General features: G+C 34.0%; 2 protein-coding genes across 2 annotated transcripts; both read left to right on the top strand.

Moving 5' to 3' along the window:
- Positions 1-2,610: 2,610 nt before the first annotated feature.
- On the top strand, positions 2,611-4,726 carry LOC126719821 (exopolygalacturonase-like). The gene is made up of 4 exons (XM_050422333.1): positions 2,611-2,733; positions 2,952-3,248; positions 3,846-4,361; positions 4,487-4,726. The coding sequence occupies exons 1-4, from the start codon at positions 2,614-2,616 to the stop codon at positions 4,724-4,726; spliced, it is 1,173 nt and encodes a 390-aa protein (XP_050278290.1). The 5' UTR covers positions 2,611-2,613.
- A 6,699-nt stretch (positions 4,727-11,425) lies between these two features.
- Positions 11,426-13,565, top strand: LOC126719820 (exopolygalacturonase-like). Its single transcript, XM_050422332.1, has 4 exons — positions 11,426-11,572; positions 11,791-12,087; positions 12,685-13,200; positions 13,326-13,565. The coding sequence occupies exons 1-4, from the start codon at positions 11,453-11,455 to the stop codon at positions 13,563-13,565; spliced, it is 1,173 nt and encodes a 390-aa protein (XP_050278289.1). The 5' UTR covers positions 11,426-11,452.
- Positions 13,566-20,276: the final 6,711 nt, after the last annotated feature.

The following is a 20,276-nucleotide window of genomic DNA, read 5'->3' as shown; positions in this document are numbered from 1 at the left end:
CACAATGGTGACAAACATGAGTAGTTTTCGAACTACTATGCTTCCTAGAAGGAGGTCTAACCTTAGACGTTGACAAAGACCTTAATTTAGGACAATTTGGCCTAATATGACCAACAATATGACAATGATGACAAGTGGGGACAAATTCAGAATTTTTATTCAACCTAGGAGGAGTTTTAGACATAGGTTTAAAAATTTCAGCGTTAACATCAGATTGTTTACCTTTGTCTATCCTAGCAATATTAGCCTTCAACTCTTCATTATTCCTTTTAAATGGGGGAATATAAAAATATTTTTCTTTTGAGTTAGGCTCAACAACAAGTTTGGCACTAGTTAATTTTTCAACTTCAGTTTTAAATTCAACTAGTTGCTCTTCCAAACTATTAATTTTGTCCACTTGAGATGAAATTTAATTTTTAAAATTTTCATTCAAATTATTGGTTTCATCCAATTTTGCAATCAAATCATCTTTTTCAAGCTTGACCTTTTTAAATTTAGCTTTTAATTTTGTAGAACATTCAAGAGATTTCATACAAAAATTATAAAGCTTGCAATAGACATCTTGAATATCATCATCATCATTCAACATAAGATCATGCAAATCAAAACAATCAAGTTCCATGACAACAGGGGTCAATGGATCACATAGCAAAGATTAACCCCAATTAGAGTGTGCCTACTCTGATACCCCTTGATATGCCACAAACTGAATGACCCCTCGTGATAGAAATTAATTAATTAATTTGTCAAGTTATTAATTAATCAATTTATCACGCAAACGCGTGGTAGCACAAACAAATCACCAATAAACTAAATATGCAGCGGAAAATAAATAACACGGTGATTTGTTTACGAATGGGGAAAACCTAACGGCAAAAACCCCACCGGGTGATTTTTACGTCACCACTCCCGAAACTCCACTATTATCACAACAAGTGGTTACAAGTAGAGGAATCTCAGTACCTTACCAACCTACAGTTGAACCTTTACCCCAATACCCAATTGGAATTGTTTTGTAGTGACAGTTCCCTTTCAGATGCATGACTCCTAGTACGTGACTAACCAAATGCGCGGATCCCAGTTCGCGACTTCAAACACCAACTGAGAAAGTTGTTGGTTGAAAAGTTCTTCAATTCATCCACACGATGAAGATCAAGAAGTTGCTTGGTCACAAAACCTTACGGTGCACACACACAACAACTTCTTCAAGAGAAAGAGATGAACTAGGGCAAGAACTTCGTCTCCAGTCACAATTTGCTTGAACAGAGTTTGCTCAAAGCTTGTGCAACTTGTGAACACTTTGACAGCCCTTAAACTAATCCATTTATATGTCTAGGGTTAGGAGAAAAGAAAGCCCAAAGACACATTCACGGATACGTGACTAACCAAATGCGGGATCCCAGTTCGCGACTTCAAACACCAACTAAGAAGGTTGTTGGTTGCAAAGTTCTTCAGTTCATCCACACGATGAAGATCAAGAAGATGCTTGGTCACAAAACCCTACGGTGCACATACACAGCAACTTCTTCAAGAGAAAGAGATGAACTAGGGCAAGAACTTCGTCTCCGGTCACAATTTGCTTGAACAGAGTTTGCTCAAAGCTTGTGCAACTTAAGAATACTTGACGGCCCTTAAACAGATCCTTTTATATGTCTAGGGTTAGGAGAAAAGAAAACCCAAAGACACATTCACGGATCCCAAGAAAATCATATTGAAATTCTGAAAATCTTAAACTTCGAGAGATAGCAGGTGACACAACTACAATATTTTATTTAAAAATACTCAAAAGGTGACAAAACTACAATATTCTTGGCATTACGATTATAATAAATGTTCGTTGGTTATCATAATTATCAAATTTCTTATTTAGACAAAAAGGTTATGTCTAACTTTCTCGAGCATTGCACTGGTTACTGGCTAGTATTTAATAATTGGCATAGATCTGTAAACTAATTATAGTAATAATGATAAATATAATAATTGAGAAGGTGAGTTCAACCTCTCCTATATAGTATTTTTTTTTTCTACTTTACACTATAATCGGGCATGCTTCCTATACTAACTTTGGATAGTTTTCGGAGGTGATTCTTTTTCTAGACTTTTTCCCCCCCCTCTCTAACGAGAAGTATTCAATTCGCTTCAAGGAGGAAATGAACAGATTTCAGGTGGCTAAGAGCTTGCCATTTAAGGCTAAGAAGTTAGGGTGATATATAGTAGTAATAATCTTATCTTATAGAATAATGGACCAAAAAAAAAAGACATGTTATAATCCTTTAGAGTTATTAGCATAATTCAATCGTAAAGTTGTTAAAAATTTATCCTTCCATGGTCAATGAAATTGATTTAATCTTAACTGGTCATCAACGGTTGGATTATAACGATAAACTATTAATTAATTAGTGAAGGAGGAAGCACGAAAGCTAATAATAGTATAGAAGTTGAAGAGCAAACAGGAGAGTTCTTAGCAACCATGCATAAAATTAGTTAATATCAGTTGGATAGCTTCAATGGTGATGAGCTCAGGTGCTGTAGTATAAATAGCTTCAAACTAAATAGGGAAACCATCATACCGTACAACAAATTGGCAATAGCAGGGAAATAAAGAACAATAAAATGGGAAAGAATTTGAGCATTGTAACAATTTCGTTGCTATTGTTGTTGGCATCCACCAGTGCCGGGCAAGTCTTTGACGTTAAATCATATGGAGGACAACCTAATGCCGATATCACCCAGGTATAAATATGTGTAGCACAATTAACTATACCTAATTAACATGAAAAGTGGGTTCTAGTTAACTTAACTAGTAAAGTCTTTTAATGTCAAATAAAAGTACTCGGGTTCAAACTCTGCTTACACCAAAAACTCTTCGGTGTCTTGACCAGATGATAAAACATTAACATGAAAAATGATTGTAATATACTGATTTTGATTTTTCATAACGTGTTTATCAGGCTTTGACAAAAGCTTGGAAAGCTGCATGCGCAGTAGCAGGAAGTAAAGTTGTGATTTCAGCAGGGACATACAAACTAGGTGCAGTGAGTTTATTAGGTCCATGCAAAGGTGCTATTGAGTTTCAACTTCAGGGCACCCTACAGGCCCCATCAAGCGTTGGTACAGACTTTTGGGTTTCTTTTAAACGTATCGACAGTCTCACTGTGTCAGGTGGTGGAGTTTTTGATGGCAAAGGACAAACAACATGGCAAAAAAATAGTTGTGCCAAAAATTACAACTGCAAAACACTTCCCATCGTAAGATTTCAATCTTAATAATTAGCATTTAAATTTCCATTATATTTATGCAGATATATACGAACATTACAACTTTAAGAACTTTAACCATCACGAAATACTAATTCAAGCACGTATTCGTTTAATGATGTTAAGGATATTATCATATTATTAATAATTTGATGTAAGCTTTATATAGTGAGGTGTCACAACTCACCAAAAAAGAGAATTCCAAATTTATATACGAGAAAGTCCAAATGCGGAATATGGACACAACTTCTGTGCCATGACCCTAACTTGTGCAACTGTGTGTAATGGAGAAAAAGCGGTGGTTACAGGTAAAAGCGATGGTTCACCAATCATACTCGCATATAACATCAAGTGGTGACAAATTGTTTGGTCCGAAAAGACTTTTTTATATACTATTGTTAAACTAGTAACAACCACATTCATTGATATATATATTTGTAATATATTTTTTTTAATATAGTAATTCAAAGAAGCGTTAGCATTTTACTATAATATATTTAAACGAAAATATTTTCAGGAGAATATTTAAATGAAACTACGGCGTTCATATTTGCTGTTTTGATTTATCTAACTTGTAAACATGAACAGAATATAAGGTTCGATTTCATCACAAATTCAATAGTCCGTGACATTCAATCGAAGGACAGCAAATTTTTCCACATAAACGTTTTTGGATGCAAGAACTTGCAAATCCAACATGTTACCATAACTGCACCCGGAGATAGCCCCAACACCGACGGAATCCACATCGGACATTCATCTAAGATCACCATCAACAATGCCAAAATTGGAACAGGTGACGATTGCGTCTCCATTGGTGATGGAGCCCAAGATGTTACTGTTAACCAAGTAACTTGTGGACCTGGCCATGGTATCAGCGTTGGAAGTCTTGGAAGGTACCAGAATGAAGAACCTGTTTCAGGAATCAGAGTAATTGGTGGCACCCTTAGCAATACAAAGAATGGTGTTAGAATCAAAACATGGCCTTCTTCCCCTCCTGGGACTGCTTCTGATATGCATTTCGAGAATATTATCATGAACAATGTTGCCAATCCTATCCTCATTGATCAAGGCTACTGCCCAAACGGTCAATGCTCAAACAAGGTTATTATAAACATCACAAATATATACACTCATTTTGATGTTAAAATTTAAAGAAAGGAAAAACAAATTACAGATACTAATATCAAATTCTTGTGTGGGTTTTTGTCTGTTTGTTCTGCTTTCAGTCTCCCTCGAAAGTTAAGATCAGCAACGTTAGCTTCAAGAACATTAGAGGCACTTCTTCAACGAAGGAAGCTATGAAGCTTATTTGCAGTAAAAGTGTACCGTGCCAACAAGTGGCGGTTGCTGGCATTGATCTCGTATACAAGGGAGCAGGAGGATCTGCTACTTCCACTTGTGTTAATGTCAAGCCCGCCGTTTCGGGCAAGCTGAATCCTCCTGCTTGTACCAGCAAACAACAATAAAATGCCTCCCAAGCTATTGTAACTAGCACGGAATTAGGAAATACTATTCGCAAATGGTTATAGGAGTTCTATTCTAAGTAGAATTTCGTTTACTTCAGTCTATCATGTTCCCTTTTTCTTTATTTAAATGAAATTGTGGAATGTTGGATAGTAATTTTTAGATTTGTTTGAGTTCAGCCTTTTACTAAATGTTGCTATGATCTGGAGAAGTGTTGTTGTGGATAGTATTCGTTCTGTTACTGTAGGTGGGATATTTCGGAATAAAGCAAAAATTGTTATCAAACTCTTTGTAAATTTTTTTATTTTTTTTTATTTTTATTCTTCACCAAATACATGCTTGTGTTCGTGACATGGTAACATTCAATTCATCTGCATGCATGTTTTTAACGCCAAATTAACTTTCTCTCATACTCTTCGACGACGGTAAGATATAAACCTCATAAAACGAACGCCACATATTCAAATTTGTGTCTCTAAATATTTTTTATTTTTTAATATAGATTTCTGTAACAACTAAATTTTAATCAATTTTATTTTTAAAGATATAACACATATGATTGAAGTTGATTATACCACCAACGCAAAAATTAAGATAGGAAATAAAAACCAGTCACATAAATAATTTAGTAAAGTGACCTAATTTTCTTACTAAAATGAAGTAATTTTGGAGGATTAATCTGCATATTCTGACAAATGATTAACAACAAAATTAAATGATTTTCAAGTACCTAAATGGTTTGTTGCATTAACTATTGTCTTTTCTCAATAATTTTTTAGCTCAATGATGTAGACACCGTATTTTGTCCGCCCTAGATTTGTGTGCTAGACCCCGAAAATTCCAAAAATATTATCTTTTCTCCATGGGGCCGTGGAAGACTCTAGATTGATGTGGCACAACCCGTTCGGGCATCGGAGCACTCAAAGTGCCTTTTTCAGTCAAATTGACCAAAATGCCCCTGGTCAACCCTAGGTGGACCGAAAGTCAAAGTCGGTCAGAAGCATCTTAAAACAACATTTTTCATGTTTCTACATCAAACCCGAGCTACTCGGTGATTTTCGTCATCTTTGACCAAGTTTGACTCGGGGTTGACTCCAAGGGCACCAGAAACCTTAATTTTGATTTGACCGTTAGAACGGGTTAGGACCAGTGCCATTACGAAGATTATCAAATTCCCTTTCCAACGACTATTCATGGGTTGTAATTGGACTGAAAACGATTGAGATATCCAGAAAACCGTGAAAAGCGCATTAGCACGCTTCCCGAGGCCATAAATTTCCGCCACGAAAATATAGCGAAATGCTATCGGATTTTCGCTGTGGAAATTTTGCAACGACTTAAAACACACTTAGAAAGCATCGATCGAGACCATACCCATTCCAAAATCAAACTTGAAAACCCAACACGTTCAAAGCCCTGTAAGCTAATGCCAATGGCTCGTTTTCAATTGCTAGTGTCTAAAAATTACGATTCTACCAAAGCAAAGGACTGTCTTTGGATAGGCGTTGTGCGGTGCCTAACACTTTCTCCAGACGCAGCTATACTTCAGAACTCAAGAATGAAGATTTTTTGCCCATTCATATTAGATTAGGAAAAATGCCATTTTTCTTAACCTAGGATCGGTAATAAAATCAAATAGAATCAGGCGACCAATCGCACCTTAGAAAAACCCAATGATTGGTGGGGACTTCACTTACCTTAGGTAATTTCCATCAAATTATTCCAGTCACACACGCGAGGTATGACACACCTCCATATATCATCTCTCACACCGAGGCCAAGAAGAGACGAAAGGTTCGCGAGCGTCACCGTGACAGGTGGTCGAGTAGCCGCGAGGTGTCGACAAATGAAATAACACGCTGTCATTAATTAAGGGAATCACGGTTCAAATCCTCCTAATATTAACTATAAAATTATAAAAAATAAAACTACTACTTTTTTAAAAACCTAAATTAAAAATTTTTTCATTCAAAATGACAAATATTTACATTTTCGCTTTTTTATTTTATTTTATATTATTATTTTTTTTTTTTGGGTTTGTAAAAGATAACTGAGTACGAATTAATCGTAACTATTCAATCTAGGCCTGTGCATGTGCATAAAGTTTACTTAAATGAAATTGGAAAATAAGAAATATATTTTAAATATGATGGTATCCCCCATTGATATAATCTCTTGTACACACTTTCGGTTTTAAATAAAATTATTTTGATATCCAATAAAACAAAAGAGTACTGCTTACGTACTATTTACATATTATTGAAGTCTACTATTACTATATCATGTATTGTAAATATAAGTGTTACGTCATTCCAAGGCAAACATAACTATTTTTTCAGCTACTACTAATGATTGTGACTGAAAATAATAAAGCTTTAATTTGCAAAATGCAATAGCAACCAATTGTTCAGTTTTAATACGATATTAAGAAACGAGGCTACATCCTTACAACAACTGAATAATAATTTGAATCAATTTAATCAAATATTAACTGGATAATTAAGCAATCAAGATTCAAGTTTGACATTATTCATGGACAAACATTTTCAATGTAGTGAAGAATATACACACCCACACAGAGACTTTATAGGTTTAAAAACCCAAACTGTAAAAAAACACTACGAGACAAAGCCAAACTCAATAAGTCTACTATTAAAGGACGGTACTATACGTTATATACTCATACGGCGTTCCCATAATAGTAGCCGGTTTAGGAACCTTAGCTCCTCGCTTTGGCTAGCTATTGCTGATGCTGTGGTAGACATCAAAATTTTATGATGTATTTGCATTTGTCTAATCGATCATGATCAAATATTTGTGATCCACTTAATTTCCATTTGATGATGTGTCAATAACGGATAATCGACAACCCAAATCAAGCCACATGGCAAGCCCATCACTTACTACGACACACATGGAAATGACATATGTCCAAACCATGGGGTTGTGTGAAATGTGAAAGCCATGTGGCAACATCGGAATAAAAGATGCACATGGAAAGTTCTTATTAAATACACGACCAAAATTAAATTCAAATTCAAAATTTGTAATTAAATCTCAATAAATACCGAGTGAAAATTACAAATCAATGACCATTGAGTCGCTTATAAATATACCATCTCGTATGAGAAAAAAAAGATAGGCACTTAAAGAGAAAAACCCTATCGACACTCTGTCAAAATAAAGAGTCATCTCTAAATCCAAAGGAGCATCACCGCTCCCTCAAAATCAAGGCTCATTCCTACTTCTTCGAATCAAAGTAAGGATTTTCTATCATGTTCCTTTGATTTGGTACGAGATTAATCCAACTTCCCTCGCATCAAATCAAGTACATACGTTCAACAAATCATCAAACTCGGAGACAATAACGCACAATTCAAGATCAAGCTACATAGCTCTTTGGATTCTAAAGCTTTTTAGAGATCGAAACAGAGGAGTTTATTTTATTCTATCATTTTAAAGAGTTATATAGATAACTGTACTCACCTCCATATCAATCAACATAAATTGATCATTTGGTACACTGTTTTGCGACAGTGTTATTTATCTATTATGAAATATTTTTTTGTACAAATGTCAAGAACACATTGTGGGAGTCCATCCTAGAAATCTTCATGTCTCCAATCTACCCAAATCAATGGCCTCAAAGAAGTCTAAAATACCCACGAATGCAACCGAAAGAGTTGGAGGTTTAATAAGCAACAATACTTCCACGAGTCCCAGTTGATTGCTTAAAATTATGCTATTATTTTAGTTTCAATAGGCAATATCACAAAAAATTTACATTGAATTAAACGTAAATATATGAGTTTAAATGATATCTCTTATAGATATATATATATATATATATATATATATATTCTTCATGTGTATTTTTATCTTAAGGGAGATTGAATCTAGTCAACTAATCATGCAGACATTCAACCAAGAGAATCCAAGGGTCAAGATCAACTGGGACATGACTTTTGAGCATTAAAGAAGTAAAAAAAAAATGTTGGAATTAAAAGGGGATGAAAAAATTCGTTCAATCGAAAATTGGAAAATCCTAATATGGATACGTTTTGCATTGTTTTAGTATTTTTGCTATAACCTGTTACACAAATGTCCAAGAGTAGAAAATCTTCAACTTTTTAGCTTAACACAAATTCAAAAAAAAAAAAAAAAAAATTCTTTGGAGGCCAAAAGTGGGATGGAAGTTGACAGCGGATACAATTCCAAAAGTCACGGATTTTACATCTTAAATTTGTGGGATTTTCTCTTTAGCTTTTGGAGGAGGTTGACACAATAGAGGAGGAAAAGTCCTAGAACTTTTTTTAATCTTTTTTTCTTATTTTTTTAGAGGTTTAGCATTGTTTTTATTGATTTCTTTTGCCTAACTATGTGTGGCTAAATCTCTAGCTAGGGTTAAAGATGAAACCTAATATTTTTAACACGTGTTCTTGGGTTATCCATGTGCATGTTGGAATCATTGCACGTTGACAAGTTCTTAAGATTTAATGTGATATATATATATATACCGAATGCTCAACTCTTTGATTCGTTATGATCTTAGAGTATATTGAATGCTTAATGTCTCCTATAACATGTCAATTAAATTACTTGTTCAATCACTCATATTCAATCTAGTTTACACATTGACACCTCGGGAGTTCAGAGAGCACTATGCACAAATCATCAACAACCTAAAGAACAACTACCATTATAAATATGGAGATGATGTTTTTTAACTTAAAACTCTTTGGCCCAAAAGTAAGTGTGAATTCTCCTTTACATCAAAATATTGGAAACTACACTTTTCTATAGCTATTTTCGATATGAGAACTTCCATGTTGCTTTTGAAGTGTTTAGTGCAAACCACGGTCATCAACTAGATTATGGTCCAGCCAATTGGATTTGGAAGTTGCATGAGGATGGATTCAACTTTTATCAAATAAAATATCAAGAGAATGTGAAGCAACATGAATGGGAAAAATAAATATGAAGGTGATGAAAAGTTTGCATATCATAATAAATAAAACAGAGGATTCGATTAAGGAAGCTTAACATGTAATTTGTAACCTAGCTGAAATGTTAGTCTCATTGACATCAATATTGGCATATATTTTCTATCATTAAAAAGACAAAAAAAAAAAAAAAAAAAAACGAAATCTTTTCCTCTCATTTGATGTGAAACATACTATTGTTCAAAATTCGTATTTTTTGAAGTTCAACCAACATCTAAGTCATATTCTACCAAAGTAAGAATAATCGTGGGTTGGTACATGAAGAATTATATATCTTATGGCTCGTCGTTGTTGATAATCAGTATTAGTATTAAACACTTCAACAGTTGCGTGGAAATTCACCAACCAAAAATAGTAGTAGAAAAGTGTCGTGTTTCACAACTTGATGAAAATGGAGAATTCCCACACTCCTTTGGGTTGATGAGTTTTAAGGCCAAAATTACCATCTCCATCTGCTAGTTAATTAAAACCCCTACTTTTAGGCCCGGCCAAAATTTGAATTTCATACGAATTTCATTATTTCTACATCCTCTTTCTCTTGATTATTCACAACCTGATTTCTTTATCTCAAATTTGTCTTTAGACAACACAATTTTGTGGAGGTTGATGGTGGTAATATGTCACAGTCTAGGGGGAGAAAGTGAGCAAGTTTCATGGTTGGAGAATTAAGGAGGGTAAGTCGGAGGAGCTTCTATATTCTACATACGAAAAACTCATAGATAGACAATCTTAGTCTCTTAGTCTCTGCTTTAAGAACCAAAAAACATTTCCAATTTCGAACTTCTAAATTCTAAGAAAGACCATTGAAAGTATTTGTTGATTTCGTTTGTTTGTAATTCGATAGTTGCAATAGAGAAGAGAGAATTTAAACCCTAAATATTTTATTTTAAAATACTGAAAAGGTGACAAAACTACAGTATTCTTGGCATTACGATTATAAGAAATGTTCGTTGGTTATCATAATTATCAAATTTCTTATTTAGACAAAAAGGTTATGTCTAACTTTCTCGAGCATTGCACTGGTTACTGGCTAGTATTTAATAATTGGCATAGATCTGTAAACTAATTATAGTAATAATGATAAATATAATAATTGAGAAGGTGAGTTCAACCTCTCCTATATAGTATTTTTTTTTTCTACTTTACACTATAATCGGGCATGCTTCCTATACTAACTTTGGATAGTTTTCGGAGGTGATTCTTTTTCTAGACTTTTTCCCCCCCTCTCTAACGAGAAGTATTCAATTCGCTTCAAGGAGGAAATGAACAGATTTCAGGTGGCTAAGAGCTTGCCATTTAAGGCTAAGAAGTTAGGGTGATATATAGTAGTAATAATCTTATCTTATAGAATAATGGACCAAAAAAAAAAGACATGTTATAATCCTTTAGAGTTATTAGCATAATTCAATCGTAAAGTTGTTAAAAATTTATCCTTCCATGGTCAATGAAATTGATTTAATCTTAACTGGTCATCAACGGTTGGATTATAACGATAAACTATTAATTAATTAGTGAAGGAGGAAGCACGAAAGCTAATAATAGTATAGAAGTTGAAGAGCAAACAGGAGAGTTCTTAGCAACCATGCATAAAATTAGTTAATATCAGTTGGATAGCTTCAATGGTGATGAGCTCAGGTGCTGTAGTATAAATAGCTTCAAACTAAATAGGGAAACCATCATACCGTACAACAAATTGGCAATAGCAGGGAAATAAAGAACAATAAAATGGGAAAGAATTTGAGCATTGTAACAATTTCGTTGCTATTGTTGTTGGCATCCACCAGTGCCGGGCAAGTCTTTGACGTTAAATCATATGGAGGACAACCTAATGCCGATATCACCCAGGTATAAATATGTGTAGCACAATTAACTATACCTAATTAACATGAAAAGTGGGTTCTAGTTAACTTAACTAGTAAAGTCTTTTAATGTCAAATAAAAGTACTCGGGTTCAAACTCTGCTTACACCAAAAACTCTTCGGTGTCTTGACCAGATGATAAAACATTAACATGAAAAATGATTGTAATATACTGATTTTGATTTTTCATAACGTGTTTATCAGGCTTTGACAAAAGCTTGGAAAGCTGCATGCGCAGTAGCAGGAAGTAAAGTTGTGATTTCAGCAGGGACATACAAACTAGGTGCAGTGAGTTTATTAGGTCCATGCAAAGGTGCTATTGAGTTTCAACTTCAGGGCACCCTACAGGCCCCATCAAGCGTTGGTACAGACTTTTGGGTTTCTTTTAAACGTATCGACAGTCTCACTGTGTCAGGTGGTGGAGTTTTTGATGGCAAAGGACAAACAGCATGGCAAAAAAATAGTTGTGCCAAAAATTACAGCTGCAAAACACTTCCCATCGTAAGATTTCAATCTTAATAATTAGCATTTAAATTTCCATTATATTTATGTAGATATATACGGACATTACAACTTTAAGAACTTTAACCATCACGAAATACTAATTCAAGCACGTATTCGTTTAATGATGTTAAGGATATTATCATATTATTAATAATTTGATGTAAGCTTTATATAGTGAGGTGTCACAACTCACCAAAAAAGAGAATTCCAAATTTATATACGAGAAAGTCCAAATGCGGAATATGGACACAACTTCTGTGCCATGACCCTAACTTGTGCAACTGTGTGTAATGGAGAAAAAGCGGTGGTTACAGGTAAAAGCGATGGTTCACCAATCATACTCGCATATAACATCAAGTGGTGACAAATTTTTTGGTCCGAAAAGACTTTTTTATATACTATTGTTAAACTAGTAACAACCACATTCATTGATATATATATTTGTAATATATTTTTTTTAATATAGTAATTCAAAGAAGCGTTAGCATTTTACTATAATATATTTAAACGAAAATATTTTCAGGAGAATATTTAAATGAAACTACGGCGTTCATATTTGCTGTTTTGATTTATCTAACTTGTAAACATGAACAGAATATAAGGTTCGATTTCATCACAAATTCAATAGTCCGTGACATTCAATCGAAGGACAGCAAATTTTTCCACATAAACGTTTTTGGATGCAAGAACTTGCAAATCCAACATGTTACCATAACTGCACCCGGAGATAGCCCCAACACCGACGGAATCCACATCGGACATTCATCTAAGATCACCATCAACAATGCCAAAATTGGAACAGGTGACGATTGCGTCTCCATTGGTGATGGAGCCCAAGATGTTACTGTTAACCAAGTAACTTGTGGACCTGGCCATGGTATCAGCGTTGGAAGTCTTGGAAGGTACCAGAATGAAGAACCTGTTTCAGGAATCAGAGTAATTGGTGGCACCCTTAGCAATACAAAGAATGGTGTTAGAATCAAAACATGGCCTTCTTCCCCTCCTGGGACTGCTTCTGATATGCATTTCGAGAATATTATCATGAACAATGTTGCCAATCCTATCCTCATTGATCAAGGCTACTGCCCAAACGGTCAATGCTCAAACAAGGTTATTATAAACATCACAAATATATACACTCATTTTGATGTTAAAATTTAAAGAAAGGAAAAACAAATTACAGATACTAATATCAAATTCTTGTGTGGGTTTTTGTCTGTTTGTTCTGCTTTCAGTCTCCCTCGAAAGTTAAGATCAGCAACGTTAGCTTCAAGAACATTAGAGGCACTTCTTCAACGAAGGAAGCTATGAAGCTTATTTGCAGTAAAAGTGTACCGTGCCAACAAGTGGCGGTTGCTGGCATTGATCTCGTATACAAGGGAGCAGGAGGATCTGCTACTTCCACTTGTGTTAATGTCAAGCCCGCCGTTTCGGGCAAGCTGAATCCTCCTGCTTGTACCAGCAAACAACAATAAAATGCCTCCCAAGCTATTGTAACTAGCACGGAATTAGGAAATACTATTCGCAAATGGTTATAGGAGTTCTATTCTAAGTAGAATTTCGTTTACTTCAGTCTATCATGTTCCCTTTTTCTTTATTTAAATGAAATTGTGGAATGTTGGATAGTAATTTTTAGATTTGTTTGAGTTCAGCCTTTTACTAAATGTTGCTATGATCTGGAGAAGTGTTGTTGTGGATAGTATTCGTTCTGTTACTGTAGGTGGGATATTTCGGAATAAAGCAAAAATTGTTATCAAACTCTTTGTAAATTTTTTTATTTTTTTTTATTTTTATTCTTCACCAAATACATGCTTGTGTTCGTGACATGGTAACATTCAATTCATCTGCATGCATGTTTTTAACGCCAAATTAACTTTCTCTCATACTCTTCGACGACGGTAAGATATAAACCTCATAAAACGAACGCCACATATTCAAATTTGTGTCTCTAAATATTTTTTATTTTTTAATATAGATTTCTGTAACAACTAAATTTTAATCAATTTTATTTTTAAAGATATAACACATATGATTGAAGTTGATTATACCACCAACGCAAAAATTAAGATAGGAAATAAAAACCAGTCACATAAATAATTTAGTAAAGTGACCTAATTTTCTTACTAAAATGAAGTAATTTTGGAGGATTAATCTGCATATTCTGACAAATGATTAACAACAAAATTAAATGATTTTCAAGTACCTAAATGGTTTGTTGCATTAACTATTGTCTTTTCTCAATAATTTTTTAGCTCAATGATGTAGACACCGTATTTTGTCCGCCCTAGATTTGTGTGCTAGACCCCGAAAATTCCAAAAATATTATCTTTTCTCCATGGGGCCGTGGAAGACTCTAGATTGATGTGGCACAACCCGTTCGGGCATCGGAGCACTCAAAGTGCCTTTTTCAGTCAAATTGACCAAAATGCCCCTGGTCAACCCTAGGTGGACCGAAAGTCAAAGTCGGTCAGAAGCATCTTAAAACAACATTTTTCATGTTTCTACATCAAACCCGAGCTACTCGGTGATTTTCGTCATCTTTGACCAAGTTTGACTCGGGGTTGACTCCAAGGGCACCAGAAACCTTAATTTTGATTTGACCGTTAGAACGGGTTAGGACCAGTGCCATTACGAAGATTATCAAATTCCCTTTCCAACGACTATTCATGGGTTGTAATTGGACTGAAAACGATTGATATATCCAGAAAACCGTGAAAAGCGCATTAGCACGTTTCCCGAGGCCATAAATTTCCGCCACGAAAATATAGCGAAATGCTATCGGATTTTCGCTGTGGAAATTTTGCAACGACTTAAAACACACTTAGAAAGCATCGATCGAGACCATACCCATTCCAAAATCAAACTTGAAAACCCAACACGTTCAAAGCCCTGTAAGCTAATGCCAATGGCTCGTTTTCAATTGCTAGTGTCTAAAAATTACGATTCTACCAAAGCAAAGGACTGTCTTTGGATAGGCGTTGTGCGGTGCCTAACACCTTCTCCAGACGCAGCTATACTTCAGAACTCAAGAATGAAGATTTTTTGCCCATTCATATTAGATTAGGAAAAATGCCATTTTTCTTAACCTAGGATCGGTAATAAAATCAAATAGAATCAGGCGACCAATCGCACCTTAGAAAAACCCAATGATTGGTGGGGACTTCACTTACCTTAGGTAATTTCCATCAAATTATTCCAGTCACACACGCGAGGTATGACACACCTCCATATATCATCTCTCGCACCGAGGCCAAGAAGAGACGAAAGGTTCGCGAGCGTCACCGTGACAGGTGGTCGAGTAGCCGCGAGGTGTCGACAAATGAAATAACACGCTGTCATTAATTAAGGGAATCACGGTTCAAATCCTCCTAATATTAACTATAAAATTATAAAAAATAAAACTACTACTTTTTTAAAAACCTAAATTAAAAATTTTTTCATTCAAAATGACAAATATTTACATTTTTGCTTTTTTATTTTAATTTATATTATTATTATTTTTTTTTTGGGTTTGTAAAAGATAACTGAGTACGAATTAATCGTAACTATTCAATCTAGGCCTGTGCATGTGCATAAAGTTTACTTAAATGAAATTGGAAAATAAGAAATATATTTTAAATATGATGGTATCCCCCATTGATATAATCTCTTGTACACACTTTCGGTTTTAAATAACATTATTTTGATATCCAATAAAACAAAAGAGTACTGCTTACGTACTATTTACATATTATTGAAGTCTACTATTACTATATCATGTATTGTAAATATAAGTGTTACGTCATTCCAAGGCAAACATAACTATTTTTTCAGCTACTACTAATGATTGTGACTGAAAATAATAAAGCTTTAATTTGCAAAATGCAATAGCAACCAATTGTTCAGTTTTAATACGATATTAAGAAACGAGGCTACATCCTTACAACAACTGAATAATAATTTGAATCAATTTAATCAAATATTAACTGGATAATTAAGCAATCAAGATTCAAGTTTGACATTATTCATGGACAAACATTTTCAATGTAGTGAAGAATATACACACCCACACAGAGACTTTATAGGTTTAAAAACCCAAACTGTAAAAAAACACTACGAGACAAAGCCAAACTCAATAAGTCTACTATTAAAGGACGGTACTATACGTTATATACTCATACGGAGTTCCCATAATAGTAGCCGGTTTAGGAACCTTAGCTCCTCGCTTTGGCTAGCTATTGCTGATGCTGTGGTAGACATCAAAATTTTATGATGTATTTGCATTTGTCTAATCGATCATGATCAAATATTTGTGATCCACTTAATTTCCATTTGATGATGTGTCAATAACGGATAATCGACAACCCAAATCAAGCCACATGGCAAGCCCATCACTTACTACGACACACATGGAAATGACATATGTCCAAACCATGGGGTTGTGTGAAATGTGAAAGCCATGTGGCAACGTCGGAATAAAAGATGCACATGGAAAGTTCTTATTAAATACACGACCAAAATTAAATTCAAATTCAAAATTTGTAATTAAATCTCAATAAATACCGAGTGAAAATTACAAATCAATGACCATTGAGTCGCTTATAAATATACCATCTCGTATGAGAAAAAAAAGATAGGCACTTAAAGAGAAAAACCCTATCGACACTCTGTCAAAATAAAGAGTCATCTCTAAATCCAAAGGAGCATCACCGCTCCCTCAAAATCAAGGCTCATTCCTACTTCTTCGAATCAAAGTAAGGATTTTCTATCATGTTCCTTTGATTTGGTACGAGATTAATCCAACTTCCCTCGCATCAAATCAAGTACATACGTTCAACAAATCATCAAACTCGGAGACAATAACGCACAATTCAAGATCAAGCTACATAGCTCTTTGGATTCTAAAGCTTTTTAGAGATCGAAACAGAGGAGTTTATTTTATTCTATCATTTTAAAGAGTTATATAGATAACTGTACTCACCTCCATATCAATCAACATAAATTGATCATTTGGTACACTGTTTCGCGACAGTGTTATTTATCTATTATGAAATATTTTTTTGTACAAATGTCAAGAACACATTGTGGGAGTCCATCCTAGAAATCTTCATGTCTCCAATCTACCCAAATCAATGGCCTCAAAGAAGTCTAAAATACCCACGAATGCAACCGAAAGAGTTGGAGGTTTAATAAGCAACAATACTTCCACGAGTCCCAGTTGATTGCTTAAAATTATGCTATTATTTTAGTTTCAGTAGGCAATATCACAAAAAATTTACATTTAATTAAACGTAAATATATGAGTTTAAATGATATCTCTTATAGATATATATATATATATATATATATATATATTCTTCATGTGTATTTTTATCTTAAGGGAGATTGAAACTAGTCAACTAATCATGCAGACATTCAACCAAGAGAATCCAAGGGTCAAGATCAACTGGGACATGACTTTTGAGCATTAAAGAAGTAAAAAAAAAAAATGTTGGAATTAAAAGGGAATGAAAAAATTTGTTCAATCGAAAATTGGAAAATCCTAATATGGATACGTTTTGCATTGTTTTAGTATTTTTGCTATAACCTGTTACACAAATGTCCAAGAGTAGAAAATCTTCAACTTTTTAGCTTAACACAAATTCAAAAAAAAAAAAAAAAAAATTCTTTGGAGGCCAAAAGTGGGATGGAAGTTGACAGCGGATACAATTCCAAAAGTCACGGATTTTACATCTTAAATTTGTGGGATTTTCTCTTTAGCTTTTGGAGGAGGTTGACACAATAGAGGAGGAAAAGTCCTAGAACTTTTTTTAATCTTTTTTTCTTATTTTTTTAGAGGTTTAGCATTGTTTTTATTGATTTCTTTTGCCTAACTATGTGTGGCTAAATCTCTAGCTAGGGTTAAAGATGAAACCTAATATTTTTAACACGTGTTCTTGGGTTATCCATGTGCATGTTGGAATCATTGCACGTTGACAAGTTCTTAAGATTTAATGTGATATATATATATATATACCGAATGCTCAAACTCTTTGATTCGTTATGATCTTAGAGTATATTGAATGCTTAATGTCTCCTATAACATGTCAATTAAATTACTTGTTCAATCACTCATATTCAATCTAGTTTACACATTGACACCTCGGGAGTTCAGAGAGCACTATGCACAAATCATCAACAACCTAAAGAACAACTACCATTATAAATATGGAGATGATGTTTTTTAACTTAAAACTCTTTGGCCCAAAAGTAAGTGTGAATTCTCTTTTACATCAAAATATTGGAAACTACACTTTTCTATGGCTATTTTCGATATGAGAACTTCCATGTTGCTTTTGAAGTGTTTAGTGCAAACCACGGTCATCAACTAGATTATGGTCCAGCCAATTGGATTTGGAAGTTGCATGAGGATGGATTCAACTTTTATCAAATAAAATATCAAGAGAATGTGAAGCAACATGAATGGGAAAAATAAATATGAAGGTGATGAAAAGTTTGCATATCATAATAAATAAAACAGAGGATTCGATTAAGGAAGCTTAACATGTAATTTGTAACCTAGCTGAAATGTTAGTCTCATTGACATCAATATTGGCATATATTTTCTATCATTAAAAAGACAAAAAAAAAAAAAAAAAAAAAAAAAAAACGAAATCTTTTCCTCTCATTTGATGTGAAACATACTATTGTTCAAAATTCGTATTTTTTGAAGTTCAACCAACATCTAAGTCATATTCTACCAAAGTAAGAATAATCGTGGGTTGGTACATGAAGAATTATATATCTTATGGCTCGTCGTTGTTGATAATCAGTATTAGTATTAAACACTTCAACAGTTGCGTGGAAATTCACCTACCAAAAATAGTAGTAGAAAAGTGTCGTGTTTCACAACTTGATGAAAATGGAGAATTCCCACACTCCTTTGGGTTGATGAGTTTTAAGGCCAAAATTACCATCTCCATCTGCTAGTTAATTAAAACCCCTACTTTTAGGCCCGGCCAAAATTTGAATTTCATACGAATTTCATTATTTCTACATCCTCTTTCTCTTGATTATTCACAACCTGATTTCTTTATCTCAAATTTGTCTTTAGACAACACAATTTTGTGGAGGTTGATGGTGGTAATATGTCACAGTCTAGGGGGAGAAAGTGAGCAAGTTTCATGGTTGGAGAATTAAGGAGGGTAAGTCGGAGGAGCTTCTATATTCTACATACGAAAAACTCATAGATAGACAATCTTAGTCTCTTAGTCTCTGCTTTAAGAACCAAAAAACATTTCCAATTTCGAACTTCTAAATTCTAAGAAAGACCATTGAAAGTATTTGTTGATTTCGTTTGTTTGTAATTCGATAGTTGCAATAGAGAAGAGAGAATTTAAACCCTAAATATTTTATTTTAAAATACTCAAAAGGTGTCAAAACTACAATATTCTTGGCATTACGATTATAAGAAATGTTCGTTGGTTATCATAATTATCAAATTTCTTATTTAGACAAAAAGGTTATGTCTAACTTTCTCGAGCATTGCACTGGTTACTGGCTAGTATTTAATAATTGGCATAGATCTGTAAACTAATTATAGTAATAATGATAAATATAATAATTGAGAAGGTGAGTTCAACCTCTCCTATATAGTATTTTTTTTCCTACTTTACACTATAATCGGGCATGCTTCCTATACTAACTTTGGATAGTTTTCGGAGGTGATTCTTTTTCTAGACTTTTTCCCCCCCTCTCTAACGAGAAGTATTCAATTCGCTTCAAGGAGGAAATGAACAGATTTCAGGTGGCTAAGAGCTTGCCATTTAAGGCTAAGAAGTTAGGGTGATATATAGTAGTAATAATCTTATCTTATAGAATAATGGACCAAAAAAAAAAGACATGTTATAATCCTTTAGAGTTATTAGCATAATTCAATCGTAAAGTTGTTAAAAATTTATCCTTCCATGGTCAATGAAATTGATTTAATCTTAACTGGTCATCAACGGTTTGATTATAACGATAAACTATTAATTAATTAGTGAAGGAGGAAGCACGAAAGCTAATAATAGTATAGAAGTTGAAGAGCAAACAGGAGAGTTCTTAGCAACCATGCATAAAATTAGTTAATATCAGTTGGATAGCTTCAATGGTGATGAGCTCAGGTGCTGTAGTATAAATAGCTTCAAACTAAATAGGGAAACCATCATACCGTACAACAAATTGGC

The sequence above is a fragment of the Quercus robur genome, chromosome 3 (genome assembly GCF_932294415.1).
Source record: "Quercus robur chromosome 3, dhQueRobu3.1, whole genome shotgun sequence".
Classification (NCBI taxonomy): domain Eukaryota; kingdom Viridiplantae; phylum Streptophyta; class Magnoliopsida; order Fagales; family Fagaceae; genus Quercus; species Quercus robur.
Note: the sequence above shows the minus strand (reverse complement) of the source record. Positions and strands in the feature narration are given on the sequence as shown.

Bases quoted from the DNA above. Each gene is read 5' to 3' on its own strand.
- LOC126719821 (XM_050422333.1), top strand. From the start codon at position 2,614: ATGGGAAAGAATTTGAGCATTGTAACAATTTCGTTGCTATTGTTGTTG. The intron at 2,734-2,951 runs GTATAAATATGT...CGTGTTTATCAG, and splicing joins CTAATGCCGATATCACCCAG to GCTTTGACAAAAGCTTGGAA. The intron at 3,249-3,845 runs GTAAGATTTCAA...AAACATGAACAG, and splicing joins ACTGCAAAACACTTCCCATC to AATATAAGGTTCGATTTCAT.
- LOC126719820 (XM_050422332.1), top strand. From the start codon at position 11,453: ATGGGAAAGAATTTGAGCATTGTAACAATTTCGTTGCTATTGTTGTTG. The intron at 11,573-11,790 runs GTATAAATATGT...CGTGTTTATCAG, and splicing joins CTAATGCCGATATCACCCAG to GCTTTGACAAAAGCTTGGAA. The intron at 12,088-12,684 runs GTAAGATTTCAA...AAACATGAACAG, and splicing joins GCTGCAAAACACTTCCCATC to AATATAAGGTTCGATTTCAT.